At 39.8% G+C, this 17,312-nt stretch overlaps 1 protein-coding gene across 1 annotated transcript; it reads left to right on the forward strand.

Moving 5' to 3' along the window:
* Positions 1 to 101: 101 nt before the first annotated feature.
* LOC134670387 (forkhead box protein J2-like) lies at positions 102 to 15,573 on the forward strand. Its single transcript, XM_063528214.1, has 6 exons — positions 102 to 667; positions 1,429 to 1,552; positions 1,946 to 2,092; positions 6,799 to 6,952; positions 11,308 to 11,412; positions 11,718 to 15,573. Exons 1-6 carry the CDS (start codon positions 477 to 479, stop codon positions 11,918 to 11,920), a joined length of 924 nt encoding a protein of 307 aa, XP_063384284.1. The 5' UTR covers positions 102 to 476; the 3' UTR covers positions 11,921 to 15,573.
* The last annotated feature ends 1,739 nt before the right edge of the window (positions 15,574 to 17,312 follow it).

Consider the following 17,312-nt stretch of genomic DNA (forward strand, 5'->3'; position numbering starts at 1 on the left):
TTTATTTAGTCCATTTTAATAAGTAATATATTATATTTAGTGTAATTATGGATAAGGATAAAAATTCTACAATCCATAGGCAGTTAAAAAAAAAGGAAGAATGATGACCGCCGCCGCCATTTTCCTTGTTGTAGGCGCCTCAAATGTCATAATAATTTCAGAAAATTAATTTTATTTCATTTTTTATGTTATTTTCCATGGTTAATTAGCGTCTTCAACTATATTTTAGTGTTGTTGCGTTTTCCTTGAGCTGCGCGCCTTCTCGGAGTTCACCGTCAAAGTATTCTATAACATCGTAATTTCAAGGATCCGCGATCTTGGTGTTCTACAATGAAATGTGGGGATCCTCTTCATAAAAGGCAGCGAGCGTGAGTTACGCCCACGGAGGGACTTGTTTTGTGTAGTGCGGCCTAAACGGTGTGGTTTTCTTTGTTAGGAATGGGTAGTGAAGTGTAGTGGAGTGCCGTGAATGGACAATGAGCGACTCGCCAGGAGTGGAATGGCTGCCGGCATACAGCCCGGGCCCGCCGCGGCACAGCCCACTAGGGCCCATTCCGCGCTTCCTGTTCGAGGGCGTGCAACCGCTGGGGCTGCAGGAGAACAACAACAAGGAGGCAGACCAGAAGGAGAACGCAAACAAGATCAAACACGCCAAACCCGCCTACAGGTTCTTAGCTTTGCCACTTCTACACACGGTCATTCCTCTTAGTTTCTTGCTGACTATTAATCAGCTGATAAATGCTAGTACATTTAAATGCTTGTTTAACTTTGCAAACCCCACTGGAACCCTGGGCACCTGTAAATTTAATTTAATCATCATAAAAAAAGTCTTTCTAGATTTCCTGGTTCCCCATGGAGTCAGCAAGTTCAGGAAGGTTTTGCTTCAAAATCTTTTCTGTATTGCAAAAATGTACAATATGTAAACAAATTTTCATTATTTCATACCTATTTAAGTTTAGAGTAAAAAAAAAACATTTAACATAATTTGCAGGGGGAGGAAAACTAATTAAAGTTCATATTTTCCCGGTTTCTTTATACAGTAGCTTCAGAGACCTATATAAGTATGATGGTATTAATTCCATAATAATTAGTCATAAGCCTCACAAGTAATGGGTAGGTGTAGCATTACATCATGTGCCTGAGTTTGTTGTTTTCCTTCAGACTGTGAATCTAAAGCAGTTCCCAGAAATACAGCTTGTGACTAATTAAATCCTTCTACACTCTGCATATGTATCAAAATAAGTGTACTCATGATTATCAATTTAAATATTTATTAAAGAGGGAATTTCCTCCTTATCTAAATGTTAACTATCAAGATAATGTTCTTTGATAAAAAAAAATTACTTTCACACCCTGACTTCTTTAACTTTCCTGGAGGTTTCCAATTTAAGATTTTCCAGAAACTTATCCAGTCTTCATTCCTTCCAGTTATGCTAGCATGATCCGCCTGGCAATCAGCAGCTCTCCCAACGGCAAGATGACCCTCAACGAGATCTACACATACATCTGCAATGCTTTCCCTTACTACAGAGAAGCTGGCAAAGGATGGATGGTAACACTTACTTGCTGTATATCTATACCATAGTATGTTAAAGCATACCCATACAAACATAATAGCATTGAATTACTATTGCTGCACTTTTGTCTCTCCTATTTTAAGACCTAGTTGTACCTATAGTTGTAATGTTTCAATATTTGCAGTATTATGTTTTCTTTTAAAAATCTATAGCACAAAAGTGTGCTTTATGTTGTTTGCAAACAAATCATTTTTTTTTTGTAAAGATAGGTATAATTGTGTACTTTCTGCTAGAAAATGTCAAAACTTGCAATTTTCCATTGTATAGTAGTATAATGTTATCATAAAATATGTAAAGTGTATTTTATTTTTCAGTCAAACGTGATGATAGATCCCATGTATTTATTTTATAAACTCCTGTAATTTCAGAATTCAATCAGGCACAACCTGTCATTGAATAAATGCTTCATGAAAGTGGCTCGCAGCAAAGATGATCCGGGCAAAGGGTCATATTGGGCTATGGATAGTAGTTACAAATTATCCGAAGTAACTCCGCGGCGACGGAGATCGCTACGGGTAAGTATTTTGGCATGGTTATCATCGTTTTTGTAGTGAATGAAACAACGCCATGACAGCATAGACTAAATACTTTATTTTTTAAACAAGAAACAACACTAATCAAAGTACCAACATAACACCTTTCCACCAAAACATTAATCAGACTTATATATCTCTCGAATATAATCAACTACTCAACAGTACTTTCTGTGAGTGAACAAGAACAACAAAAGTAAAGGAACAGAACACAATCAGAATCCAATGATATCCCTCCACTCACTTTGAGGTGGTATAACAATGGGCGGATCACACTCCTGTGACTGATCCCTGACCCATCTCTCTGGTGTACTACCCATGGGATCTTGTGGAAGCTCAGTCTCCGAGTCCTGGACTGGGCTGTTATCTTTCCTCACTCTGATTTGATCCACATGACGCCGATATACCAGCCCATCATCAGCTCTTACCTCATATATTGTTTCACTACTCTGTTTCACCACTATTCCCTTCATCCACTTCTCTATATTATTATTATATTTTCTTATATATACTTTTTGGTCAACCGAAAATTGTCTTAGGCCCTTACTTGATGCTTGAACCTTTTTGCTATGATTGGAATCAGGGTGCAATGTTGATAAAGCTGTTCTAAACTTCCTATTATTTAGGAGTTCTGCCGGAGTCTTCCCGGTTACTGTACTGGGAGTTGTTCTTAAATGATACAGGAGTTTTGCAACTCTCTCCGGCCATGGTATATCACTCTGACGCTTGATTTTGATCTTAATTGTCTGCACCGTGCGTTCGGCTTGTCCATTAGAATTTGGATGATAAGGTGGTGAAGTTATATGTTGTATGGAATTCCTCTTCAAAAAAGTTTCAAACTCATCCGAGACAAAAGCAGTTCCATTGTCTGATACTAGTACATCCGGCAAGCCCTGTTCAGCAAAAATCTTCCTCAACGACTGTATAACTTGCGCGCTAGACATACTAGACATTATTTCTACTTCTGGCCATTTGGAGTATGCATCCACCAGTATCAAAAAGGTCTTGTTCATAAATGGGCCCGCAAAGTCAATGTGCAGGCGTTCCCATGCTTTCTCGGGCCTCGGCCATTCTCTGTATGTTGCCGGAGGATTGTTGCGAGTCAACTGGCAGCGCTCACACTGCTCAACAATCTCAGTAATGTCTGAGTCCATACCTGGCCAGTAAACATACGCTCGTGCATAGGCCTTTGATTGTACCATACCGGCATGAGGTGCATGTATAATTTTTAACACTTGACCCTGCAATTTCTCTGGTATTATAACTCTATTTGAGAACAATAAGCAATCTTTGCTAACTGAAATTGCATCTTTCCTTTGTATGTAGGGCAGCAACATGCGGTCATTGCTCTCTGATGGCCACCCATGTAAGGCAAAAAACACTACCTTTTTTAACACCTCATCCTTTTTAGTTTCATTGGCAATATCCTCAACAGAAACTGTCCACCCTTCTGGTGTTTGTTCCAGAAGTAACACTTCTGGCAAAGGAGCTTCCTCTTGCACCAGCTCTGGACTGCACCATCTGCTTAATCCATCAGCATTCTGAATTACCTGGCCAGGCTTATACAATATGTCATAATTGTAACTAGCTAAAATCAGTGACCAGCGCAGCAGACGTGGAGAGATTTGATCAGGAATAGGCTTCCTTGGGTTTAAGAGCCCAATTAGTGGCTTATGGTCTGTAATTATGGTAAATTTTACACCAACCAGGTAGTCTCGAAATTTCTTTAGTGCATAGATTATAGCCAGGGCCTCCTTATCCAGTTGGCTGTAATTCCTTTCATGCGGCTGCATAGTGCGTGAAGCCATTGCAATTGGTTTCTCTTGACCATCATCAAAAATATGACTTATCACCGCTCCAACTCCATATTCTGAGGCATCACACGTGAGAATTACCTCCTTATTCTTGTCAAATTGCACTAGGGTCAAATCAGAGGTTAACAGCTGTTTGGCCTTCTTAAAAGCATCTTCCTCTCTCTCTCCCCACTTCCAAGTCATATTCTTCTTTAGAAGTTGATGCAGAGGCTCTAATATGTCCGCCTTAGCTCTGTAGAACCTTTCATAGAAATTGACTAGGCCTAAGAAAGCACGGAGCTGTTTCAGATCTGATGGGCTTGGCCTCTCTTGGATTTCCTTAATCTTTCTTGGGCACGGGTGTATGCCATTTGCATCAAGAACATAGCCAAGGAAGGTCACTGATGGCACAGAGAATTGACACTTGTTAATGTTTATAGTGAATCCAAGCTCTTGAATACGCTGAAGTACCTTAGCTAGCCTTGTAGCATGTTCAGCCTCATCAGTACCTGTCACCACAATGTCATCTAACAAAACAGCAACACCATCCATGTCTGCAAATTGACTTGACATCACTCGTTGAAATATACCTGGTGCTGAACTGACCCCAAAAGGTAATCGGTTTACTTGCATCAGTCCTAGCGGGGTATTCCATGTCAAGATTTCAGCAGATTCCTTATCTACTAACATCTGTGTATAAGCTTGTTTTAGGTCCAGTTTTGTAAATATTTTGCCACCAGCTAGTAATTGGAATGCTTCCGTTGATGTTGGCAGTGGATAAACATCACAGTTTGTTGAGATATTAACCGTAGAACGGTAATCGCCACATATTCTCAAGGATCCATCTTCCTTCCTCACAATACGTAGTGGTGTAGCCCAATCGGAATATCGTACAGGAGTCAATACACCTATTGCTTCAAGTCGCTTCAGTTCGGTTTTCACTTCTTCTTTAAGAGCATATGGGATAGGTCTACATTTGAGAAACTTTGGTTGAGCTTCACTCTTCAGAATTAGTTTTGCAGGTGATCCCGTGTAACAACCCAGCTGGTCGCTAAATACTTTAGGGTATTTCAACTGCAGTTCTTCTGGTACTTGACTTGTCCAACAGAGTCCTTCCACTTGTATTCCCAATGGCGCAAACCAATCTCTTCCCAAAATATTAGGTCCCCTGTCTTCGGCAACAATTATTGTTAATTCATGTTCAAGCCCTTTGTATCCAACTTTAACTTTAGCCAATCCCTTCAGCTTAATTGGATGCCGACCCCAGGTGATAAGGTTTATTTTAGCGTCTTCCAATTTAATATTGAACTGAAGGTTTCTCCATGTTTCATATGAGATGACAGTTCGTGCCGCCCCTGAGTCCACTTCAAACTGAACTTCTTTATCCTGCAACTTCATTGTAGTGAAGATCTTGCTACTAGCTTGTTCAGCACTTGGCTTGACATGTACTTGCAGGATTTCATTCATGTAGGCGAAATCCTCCTTACTGTCATCCAGTTTTTCAACTTCCACCAGATTAATTTTCTTTTTATTTCGATTCCAACATACGGCAACCGTATGGCCCACCTTCTTGCAGTAGTTACAGTTTGCCCTAGCAAATTTACAGCCTCTAGGGTTATGATTCGCCCCGCAGTGACGACAGGCAGTCTCGCGCTTGTGCGAGCCGACGTTAACTAGGTTGGTGTCCATAGGTTCAGATGTACTTGTGCTCGTTGTTGATTTGGTCTCCAGAGGTGTTGAGGTACTCGCGGCCTGCGGGTAAAGGTCGCTCACAGTTTGCTCATATTGAACGCTTCGGCTTACGGCTTGCGCGAACGTTAAATTGTCCGTTTTTAGTAATTCACGTCGCAAACGCACATCTCTAACTCCCAACACCAGTCTGTCACGCAATTGTCTTTCTAAATCACTGAAGTTACAATGCACTGCTAACGCTTTAATGGCCGAAATAAAAGATTGCATTTTTTCATTTTTCTCTTGACATCGGAGATGGAATTTCCCGGCTTCAAGTATTTCGCTTTTCTCGGGCGCGAAAAACTTGTCCAATACGCCCAGGATATCTTTAAAGTCCACTTCGATGAGTTTTTTCGGTGCCACTAATGAGCTTACGAATGCAAAAGTATCTTTTCCACATTGTGAAAGAAAAATGGCGCGGGCATTTTCGAGGTTATTTTCCACGCCGATTGCTTGTAGCGCAAACAACATTTGTTCTTTATACACTTTCCAATCGTCCTTTTTTTGATCGAAAGCCCCGGGCAGCAAGAAATTCGTATTTAACGCCATTTTCACTAATAACAACTAATTAATTTCCTCGAGTCGCCAATGTAGTGAATGAAACAACGCCATGACAGCATAGACTAAATACTTTATTTTTTAAACAAGAAACAACACTAATCAAAGTACCAACATAACAGTTTTAAATAAAAGGCGGCTTTTGTTAGGTTTGTTAGACAGGCTTTCGTCATCCTCAAACTTGTAAGAAAAGAACGTATTCGCATGTTAAAGGCCAGCAACCCCTCTGGTGTTGTAGGTTTTTCTGCTTGTTTGCCTTTTAGATTGTAAAAAAAATTAAGCAACTCCACTATCATGAATAACTAAACATGACATGATCGTGTTGTTCGTATTGAATGGTTCTCTGTAATTTTAACTAGATTGCGTATTTTTAAACTTAAAAGTTAAACTTAAAGTTAAAAGAAATGAAAGAAAATAAAGTATCAAATTCATATGGTAAAATTAGTTCACGAGGAGCATGGGCGTTTACAGGTTTAGACGATCAATAGTTAAGGCTCGCGCGCTTTATCTTCGTATTTGTCAGACTGTACGATTTAGAATCCGCTTTACACGTCTGAACTGTAATTGAAGTCGTAGAAGGGATTAACAGCAACAATTACTTTGTAGATGGCGCCGTACAGCCCGGAGTGCAGCAGCAACAGCAGCGGTGAAGCGGCCGGGGCGGCGCTGCCGGCCCCCGACGCGGCGCCCACGCCCCCCGCCACGCCCACCGACCCCGCGCCCGACCACAAGCTGGCCGCCACCGAGCCCCACACCGCAGGTAACTACATACCGTGCTGGCAGTGACGGCCCGGAGTGCAGCAGCAACAGCAGCGGTGAAGCAGCCGGGGCCACCGACCCCGCGCCCGACCACAAGCTGGCCGCCACCGAGCCCCACACCGCAGGTAACTACATACCGTGCTGGCAGTGACGGCCCGGAGTGCAGCAGCAACAGCAGCGGTGAAGCAGCCGGGGCCACCGACCCCGCGCCCGACCACAAGCTGGCCGCCACCGAGCCCCACACCGCAGGTAACTACATACCGTGCTGGCAGTGACGGCCCGGAGTGCAGCAGCAACAGCAGCGGTGAAGCAGCCGGGGCCACCGACCCCGCGCCCGACCACAAGCTGGCCGCCACCGAGCCCCACACCGCAGGTAACTACATACCGTGCTGGCAGTGACGGCCCGGAGTGCAGCAGCAACAGCAGCGGTGAAGCAGCCGGGGCCACCGACCCCGCGCCCGACCACAAGCTGGCCGCCACCGAGCCCCACACCGCAGGTAACTACATACCGTGCTGGCAGTGACGGCCCGGAGTGCAGCAGCAACAGCAGCGGTGAAGCAGCCGGGGCCACCGACCCCGCGCCCGACCACAAGCTGGCCGCCACCGAGCCCCACACCGCAGGTAACTACATACCGTGCTGGCAGTGACGGCCCGGAGTGCAGCAGCAACAGCAGCGGTGAAGCAGCCGGGGCCACCGACCCCGCGCCCGACCACAAGCTGGCCGCCACCGAGCCCCACACCGCAGGTAACTACATACCGTGCTGGCAGTGACGGCCCGGAGTGCAGCAGCAACAGCAGCGGTGAAGCAGCCGGGGCCACCGACCCCGCGCCCGACCACAAGCTGGCCGCCACCGAGCCCCACACCGCAGGTAACTACATACCGTGCTGGCAGTGACGGCCCGGAGTGCAGCAGCAACAGCAGCGGTGAAGCAGCCGGGGCCACCGACCCCGCGCCCGACCACAAGCTGGCCGCCACCGAGCCCCACACCGCAGGTAACTACATACCGTGCTGGCAGTGACGGCCCGGAGTGCAGCAGCAACAGCAGCGGTGAAGCAGCCGGGGCCACCGACCCCGCGCCCGACCACAAGCTCAATGTAATCGTAATTGTAATTGTTGTAATTTAATCCATCTTAATTAAGTACCTGTCTGCATGTTAGACATAAGTAACATAACATCGATTAGTACGTAAGGTTTAACTGTTAGTGCTAATTGTAAAATAAACAAATACATAAACAAATACCGTGCTGGCAGTGACGGCCCGGCCACGACATTGCGCGACTGGGCTTCGGCTAAGGCGACAACCATCGCTTGGAGCGAAACACAACGATCGCACCTTACGTTCCCACCTCTGGTTTTCGCCTTAGCCGAAGACCGAAGTCAGTCGCGTAACGCCATGCCTATTGTGTGCGGCGCGTTATTGTCAGTGTTGGCAAAAAATCAATTCGAATTGACGATTGACCGATCAATTCAAATTGACGATTGACGAAACTAATTCTAAATCTACTGATTGAAGAATGACGATTACTAATCGTTAATTCGAATTGATCGGTCAATCCTCAATCGTCAATTCGGATTGACGATTACTTTGGATGTACCTACCTAATGTCCTTTTTATTTAGGCCATTTTTCTAAACTGACCTAATGCGTTCAAAAGCGGTGTCTGAGTTTACCAAAGGTTCCGAAACATGTTTCCGACGGCAATATGAAGGTTATTTATTTTAATTTATAATTTATATAGTAGTGATTCCACTTGAAAAATATTTTCTGAAAATAATTGAATTTGTTCAAATACTTCATAATATGAAGGATGTCCTTTTTAGAACATTTTCAGGACTTTCCTTGAAATTAACCGATAGCGTTCAAAATCGATATCTGAGGTGCCCAAAGGTTTCGAAACTTGTTTCCGAGGGAAATATTGAGAGATGTCCTTTTTTAGGACATTTCTAGAAATTACCCGATTTCGTTTATAATCGATATCTGAAGTAACCAGAGGTTTCTAAACATCTTTTCAACTGCAATATTGAAAGGTGTCCTGTTTTGGGACATTTTAGTGACATTCTTTGAAAGTGACTGCTTGCATTCAAAATCAATATCTGAGGTGCAAAACATGGTTTCAACGGCAATATTTAGATTCTACACTTTAGCCGCGTACTTACTTTACTACCTGCATTACGCTACCCTGCTGATAACAAGATGCGTTCTAAGAACGTACGAGTGCGAAAGAGATAGCATGATTCTAATCCTTTTATTGTTCTAGTGGTCAGTGTTGGCCGAACGTTAATGCAATTGACCATTAAAAATTAACCATTGAAAAGGTTAATTGCCATTAGCCATTAACCATTGAAGGAAAATTAATTATCAATTGCATTGAACATCAATTTGCATTAATGTTAATTTATTACGAACCACTAACAATTAAAAAGAATTAATGGTTATTGCTTTACAAACCATTAAAAACTAAAACAATTTTTAATGAAAATTAAACATGTGATTGATAATTAACAATTAACAAGAATAAATATCGTAATTTTATAAAGACGTCCAAGGGATCAAAGGTCTAGTGCAGCGGTCGGCAACCTGCGGCCCGCGGGCCGCATGCGGCTCGTGAACCTATCACTTGCGGCCCGAGTGCCGCCTTGGGTATTTTGTATGTAATAGTGACAAACGACAATGTCTCATAAAGTCATAAATATTAATAAAGTACCTACGGCCCGATTCACTATTTATTTTGTTTATTTTATTTATTTCATTTATTTTATTTATTTTATGAGCACCCATTATAACTAACAATAATGGGTGTATTCCCATTTGTCCCCACGGGGAACATATAGGAAATATATGTGCAGTTTGCATATAAATTATTCCCATTTTTCCCCACTTTATTTGTGTGGGGACAAATGGGAACACATCATTATCCGATATTTTCCCATTTGTTCCCGCCTGGAGCAGATGGAATAAGCGCTTCATATAAATGAATAAATCTCATTTGTCCCCGTTTCCCATTTGTTTCCAACTCACATATGACAGGGACAAATAAAAATACACCAATAATGAGTGTATTCCCATTTAATAGTTTCAAGCAAAATTAACATTAATTATTAGTTTATGAAAAAAATATTTAATTCCATTAAACGTTAATGCAATTGAGAGTAATTCTAATTAATTTTTTGAAACTTTAATGCCATTAAATAGGCAATTAGATTGACAATCAATGTAATTAAACGTCTCAAGATTCAATTCTAACTAACTTTAATTAAATTGATGCGTAATGCAATTGATTAATTGCGGAATTAATGGTTAATTTATTAATTGTTAATTAGAATTAACCATTACGGCCAACACTGCTAGTGGTGTCCAGTTGGAGTCCAGTAGAGATAAGACATTCGGTCTTCAACCCTTGTTGGTGTGTGGTGTGTGACTGTGTGTGTTTGTTTCAAATTGGACTGTGGATTTTCTTTTGACGTTGGCTTGTCATACGGACCAGGGATGTAACAGATGTGGTTTTATCGGAACCGAAAACGGAAACAGATGTTTTCAATTTAGTTTAACGGAACCGAAAACGGGAACCGGAACCAGAACCGGAGCCTGAGTGATAGGTGGACGAGATGTTAAGGGTAGGTCTATTAAAAACAAAAATTCCAAATATTAATTGAATATATTGATTTTGAACTCAATCGGTTGATTTCAAGAAAAGTCACCAAAATGTCCCAAACCCAAAACAGGGCCCTAAATATTGCGTTGGAAACATGTTTCAGAACCTTTGGGCACCTCAGATATTGATTTTGAACTCAATCGGTTGATTTCAAGAAAAGTCACTAAAATGTCCCAAACTCAAGACAGGACCTAAATATTGCGTTGGAAACATGTTTCAGAACCTTTGGGCACCTCAGATATAAATTTTGAACGCAATCGGTTGGTTTCAAGAAATGTCCCACAACAGGACATCTCGGAATATTACCATCGGAAACATGATTCGGAACCTTAGGGTACCTCAGATATCTATTTTGAACGCAATCGGTTAATTTCTAGAAACGTCCTAAAATGTCCCAAAAAAGGTCATTTCTCGGTATTGCCGTCAGAAACATGTTTCGAAACCTTTGGATTCAATAAGATTGACGCGTCAATCAGAATTGAATCAATTCGAATTGATCAATTCGGATTAACGCGTCAATTCGATTGATCAATCCGGATTGATTTAGTTCAGATTGATGCCAACACTGGTTATTGTGAACCATGCAGGAACCAAAAATGGTTGATATTGGACTGAAGCCGCACGTGACAGTTTGAGTTGACATACCTTTGACGGTCAAAGACCTCGACCTCGTGTCTCTGCAATAAGTTTTACAAATTATCAGTGAACAATGTAAATGTTTCATTATTTTCAGAATCGAGTCATACAGACGACGCGTTAACAGCACTTATGAATGAAGAGCTCATATCAGACGTGGACATTAGTGAAGGTAATATTATAACTTATAACAATACCTATTGAAATGTATTTCCTACAGATACATATTGTAGTTATTTTTTCCTAATATAGTGTGTTCTCTATATAATTATAAGCTTTATAATAGAGTCATTAATTAACTGTCTTTTGTGCTCACGGTGACACGTCATTAGTCAAAGTCATTAAAGTGTTGTATAATGAATTAATTAAAATTATGTCCAGAGCTTCATGTAGAAAAAGCATGCGATTATAGTTCGGTCTTTACAACGAATGAATGAAATATCAGTTTAGATTTGAACGAACTTATTGTTCCCATAGAGCGGTCGTGGTGCTCGGGCGGGCGGCGGCACGTGTGCGCGACGCAGCTCACCTCCCTCACGGACGACTACGGCAACTTCGTCGTGTCGCACCACTGCGACTGCCCCCCCGACGACCCCCTGCCCGCCACCCCGCACACCCCGCACACGCCGCAGACCCCCCACACGCCGCACAGCCCGCTGTACTGGCCCAGCGACTTATAACACTCCGTGTGCTGAACCTGGGATTGCTCAGGTGGGAAACGATCGTTTATTATGACGTAGGGCGATGCTCTTTCAACACGCGGCGCTATCACATTATCGGACGTGAGTTTGTCATGCGAAAATTACAGATATGTACTAAATATAAGTACAATTCAACTGGACAACCATCCAGTTTTTATACGGATTTTACACTAAAATGATGAGTTGAAAAGAGTGGAAAAAATTGGATAGCGCCCCGCTCGTAACAGTAGTTGCATGTATGTAACTAAAATACTTGTAAAAATGCAAGTGTTGCCAACTGATTACAATACTAACTATGCGATGTTTTTATATCGACCATATGATAACTAAGACAGTGAATAATTACTATTATACACTGTATTTTTACTGTTGTAATTCTCAACGTGTTTTTGCCACAAGAGATAAGACAGTAAGTTTGCCTCAAATATTCGTTTTAGCCACCTATTTAATATTATCTTACATTTTACTTAACAGATTACTAATCTACTTAAATGACAAGTCATTTCCAATCTAAGTATTATTAAAATTTATACAAAAATATGATGTTTATTATTTTACTGACATTCTCGAGGGGTTAAAGTTTCAAGTTAAATTACCGACCTTTTACCCCACTGGTTGACATGTAAACCTTATAAAGGCATGGTTTATTATTTTGATGTTTTATTATAAATAAGGAGCTACTTATATTTGAGACAAACATGCTTATTTAGCTATTGGCTTGATTAAAATATTTGTTGATCAAATATATGCCAATAACATTTGGAAATGTATTTTACTCGATTTAAAGATGTTAGCGTTAATACATGTTGACATTAACGCTATTGCCAGTAGTATAGGAATCACGCTGTTGACTGACGCACTGTGGACCTTATTGTAAAATAAATAAGGTTCAATGGTGGTCAGTAAAGAGTGGGTGTTAGTAATACGTTCGGCCACGGAGCGTGGCCGCGAGTGTGTTCCAGACACTTGTTGCTAGAGTTATAAGCACACTGTCACTATATCGTCATCGCAAAAATATATTATTAAGTAAAATAAACCATTTAACTGCAAAAGAATTGTTAGGTTACGTTTTAAAATATTCCTAGTATTTCTACAATCACTCAGAGGAAAAATAATCATTTGTTTACACAAAATCTAAATTCGATTTTTTGGGTATTATCTTACTTAATAATTTATATTTTTAAAGAGGAGATGTAGGATGGTAATCTTAACAAATAGTATTCGATGATAATTTTGTAAAGGAATAATATCAAGGCGCGGTTCAGATGAGTACCCAGTTCCAGTATTATATCCCCGTACGTATACTTAAGGGATACATACACTGACGAATCAAAGGGAAATTTTGGCTCATAATTTGAAAAAATCGGTTTATTGAAGTCACTAACTACACACACCAGCTGCTTATTTTTGGGGGTTCAATATTAATATGTATTAATCCTACACCGATCGTTGAACCGCGCCAGTAGCAAAGATATTTTTCAGTAATTTACAAATGTTATTTTAAATATAATATATGCCACATAATAATCTATCGACATCACCAACATATCTGCCAATTATTGATATGATAGTTGTACTTTAGTGTAGTTACCTCCCTAGCTGTATACTTAGACTGTTGTACGTTTTGTATGATAGTCAATGGACCATAGAGCAGGATAGAAATACTCGTGTCACGATATTGGTGTCATCAGAAGTGCATTAGTTACACACTAAAGAGTTGTTAATAGTAGAAGAGGTGTAAAGTTTAAGACTAAATCGTTCCTCCAACTTAGCTCAAATAATGTTAACTCTGGTTGTCAAAAGTTGGCGTTTCATTTTCTTCGTAGAACATAACTGGCCCACTTGGAAATATTAAATGTTTTCAAAACATGGCACCGTACAGATGAGTTTTTCTTAGACATTACACCCCTTCTACTATCAATATTTTTTTAGGTTTAACCTACAGCTATACTACTTAAGACACAGCTTGTGTATAAAGACTCAGCGTGTAGGAGACAGTACAATGCGTGGCATATTGTTGTGAGTAATATAGAGTACCGTATTCCACACACTTAACTAATCATTTTATACGGTATTTCAAAGATATAAGATTTGTTATTGGTTAGTTAAGTGTGTGTTATCTACATGATATCGAAAAATATTGATTGTTGAAAAAGTATAAATAAAGTCTAAGGGAAAATCGTGCCGAGGACATGTGGTAACCGATACAAACGTCAACCCTCAACTTTTGACAACCAGAAGCTACAACTCGAGGCACGAACTTTTCTTAGAGTTTACACCTCTTCTGTAATGAATAACTGTTTGACGATACTGTGGAGACGAAGCAACAGTATTGGAGCCAGAGGGCTACGATCAGATCTCAGAGTGACCAGTATATTGTAATAAATACATATATTAGTTATTTTAATATTATATACACGAGTAATCATTATTTTATGCATAATACTAACCGGCTCAGATTTACTTGTCGATGCGAGGTAGTACATAAAAATATGAATTAGTTGGTACGAATTTATTATTTAATAAAAAATAAAATATGGATAAACTAAAAATGTATGTAATATTCATGTCGCACTTATATACGTAAATGCTTAATAGAATAATCGCGTAAATGGGGCCTATTGGTAAATATATGATATATATAAATATAAATAGCTCAGTACAGTACCCGCTTGTCCGAGTTTATTTTGGGGGTGTAAATTATGTATAAGTATAGTTAGCTGCTGGAAAGTACAATTTAAAAAAATACAAACACTGACATACTAAGCTGGGACTGTGACATAGTAAGCTGAATATGTAGGAATACAGGAAGACTTACCGTGCAACACCGAAATCTTAAATATGTCCTAATAAAAAGGTTTGCCATCTATTTAGTCACAATAACAGCTCTTTCCCACTGACGTACAGTTGTTTGCGAGTACGGTTGTCTGCAGGATGCCGTTTTCTGTAGTATGCGTGCAGTATCCCGCGAACAGAATGCTTGGACGTTGCTATATTAGCAAGTATACTAGGTACTGAAACGGGATCCTGCAGAAAACCGTACCCGCAAAGAACTTGTCGTCAGTGGGAAAGAGATCTCAGACTTACATAGCTTGCGCTCTCAGATCAAAAAAAGTACCCGGTACACGTGTTACATAAAACTTTTGATATTATATGTATTGATCTATTGATATCCATCCAAATTGTACTTTTCGCACCTAATTATTAGTATCGCTCGTGCCATACGCCGCGGCGGCACTCGGCGTCCCATATCTTATTGAAAATGTGTTCACAATTTTTTAGATACTATACAATCATAAACATAGTTGAGTGTACATAGTTATTTAACGAGGGGTTATTTGTGTTAATTAAGGTAATATTAACGTCGCTCTAGGCCGGGACGACAAATCTGTATATTTTGTCATTGCGCTAGTGCAGTTCGCGAGAAAATATGTGCCGATTTCAGGCAAAAAATAACATATTTTATGTGTATTTATTGGCTGAGAACAACACATCTGAATGAAAATGAAAAATATAATTGCGTGTTCTTATCTTACTGTTGTATTTAGTAGATCCGCTTAAAGCGCGCTGTCTCGCGAACTGGGGATTTGCTAATTGAGGTTGAATTTCATCTTTTTGACCGTTGCAGATATTGTAATCCCATCAAAAACATAAATGTAAAAAAGGAGAGCCAAGTTCAATACAAAAATTTAGCTTGGCTGTGGGGTTCGCCGCAAAAAGAATGGAGATTTAAATGAGTGCCAAGTTCTATGCAAAATCCAAATATGTATTCATAGGAACAAAATAACATTATAAACAAGTATTAAACTCTATTTCTTTGCTTTATTGGATACCTATAACAATTGCTGTTATTTAAAAAAAATGCGAGATCTTAAAGCAGGTTAGATTTGACTTGGCCAGTTTTCATTACATCAATCATTTTATAAAGTTATTCAACATATATATTTTGTAATTCTGATAAAAACTGGCCAAGCCAAATCTAACCTACTTTAAGATCTCACATTTTTTTTAAATAACAGCAATTGTTATAGGTATCCAATAAAGCAAAGAAATAGAGTTTAATACTTGTTTATAATGTTATTTTGTTCCTATGAATACATATTTGGATTTTGCATAGAACTTGGCACTCATTTAAATCTCCATTCTTTTTGCGGCGAACCCCACAGCCAAGCTAAATTTTTGTATTGAACTTGGCTCTCCTTTTTTACATTTATGTTTTTGATGGGATATCAATACTTTTTGTAAAGAAAACTAGGCAGGTATTGAGATTTAATGTTTTTTCTTGTGTTTCCGCTGTATGTTTTTTACTTCTGTTCTTTGTATAATTATGTGGTGCCGCGCGCCGCCGACGACACACCGTTGGCCGGTTGTTTAGAGCGTATTACAAGTTTTTTGTATGGGGACACCACTTATTTTTTGACTAAACTTTATTTTAATATAGCAAATATAATAATACATATATTGGGGTAGTTTCAAATATTTGCTTGTAACGGTTCCAACGCTACAGTAAAAAAATATTTTTTTGTATGGGGACCCCCCTATTTTTTAACTTTTTTTTATTTTTAGATTTTTTCCTACGCTTACACACAATAACCGAGCTGGGTTCCAAATTTCATCCTTCTAGGTCATCTGGAAGTAGGTTAGGTTTAGGTACTTATATGTCAGTCCCAATAAAAAAGAAATTTGTATGGGAACCCCCCCTATTTATTAACTTTTTTTTGTTTTTAGATTTTTTCCTACGCTTACACACAATAACCGAGCTGGATTCCAAATTTCATCCTTCTAGGTCATCTGGAAGTAGGTTAGGTTTAGGTACTTATATGTCAGTCACAATAAAAAATGGTTTTTTGTATGGGGACCCCCCCTATTTTATAACTTTTTTTAATTTTTAGATTTTTTCCTACGCTTTCACACAATAACTGAGCTGGATTCCAAATTTCATCCTTCTAGGTCATCTGGAAGTAGGTTAGGTTTAGGTACTTATATGTCAGTCACAATAAAAAATGGTTTTTTTGTATGGGGACCCCCCCTATTTTATAACTTTTTTTAATTTTTAGATTTTTTCCTACGCTTTCACACAATAACTGAGCTGGATTCCAAATTTCATCCTTCTAGGTCATCTGGAAGTAGGTTAGGTTTAGGTACTATAGGTATGTCAGTCAGTCTTAAAATTTACGACTTTTTGACCTTCATATCTTTATAACCGTTTGAGCTAGCTTCATGAAATTTGGGGTTCTAGATGTCCTTATGGATATAATTAAACACACGTAGTTTTATGTGTTTACGTTAAAGATGTTTTGAGTTATAGAAGGGTCAAAAGTGGCACCAAGTGGTTCGTGTAATATTACACTTGGCGCTGGCTAGCCAGTTC

The sequence above is a fragment of the Cydia fagiglandana genome, chromosome 13 (genome assembly GCF_963556715.1).
Source record: "Cydia fagiglandana chromosome 13, ilCydFagi1.1, whole genome shotgun sequence".
Lineage (NCBI taxonomy): Eukaryota > Metazoa > Arthropoda > Insecta > Lepidoptera > Tortricidae > Cydia > Cydia fagiglandana.

Coding starts and splice junctions, on each gene's coding strand:
- LOC134670387 (XM_063528214.1), top strand. CDS start 477: ATGAGCGACTCGCCAGGAGTGGAATGGCTGCCGGCATACAGCCCGGGC. Junction 668..1,428: donor CACGCCAAACCCGCCTACAG/GTTCTTAGCTTT, acceptor CATTCCTTCCAG/TTATGCTAGCATGATCCGCC. Junction 1,553..1,945: donor AAGCTGGCAAAGGATGGATG/GTAACACTTACT, acceptor CTGTAATTTCAG/AATTCAATCAGGCACAACCT.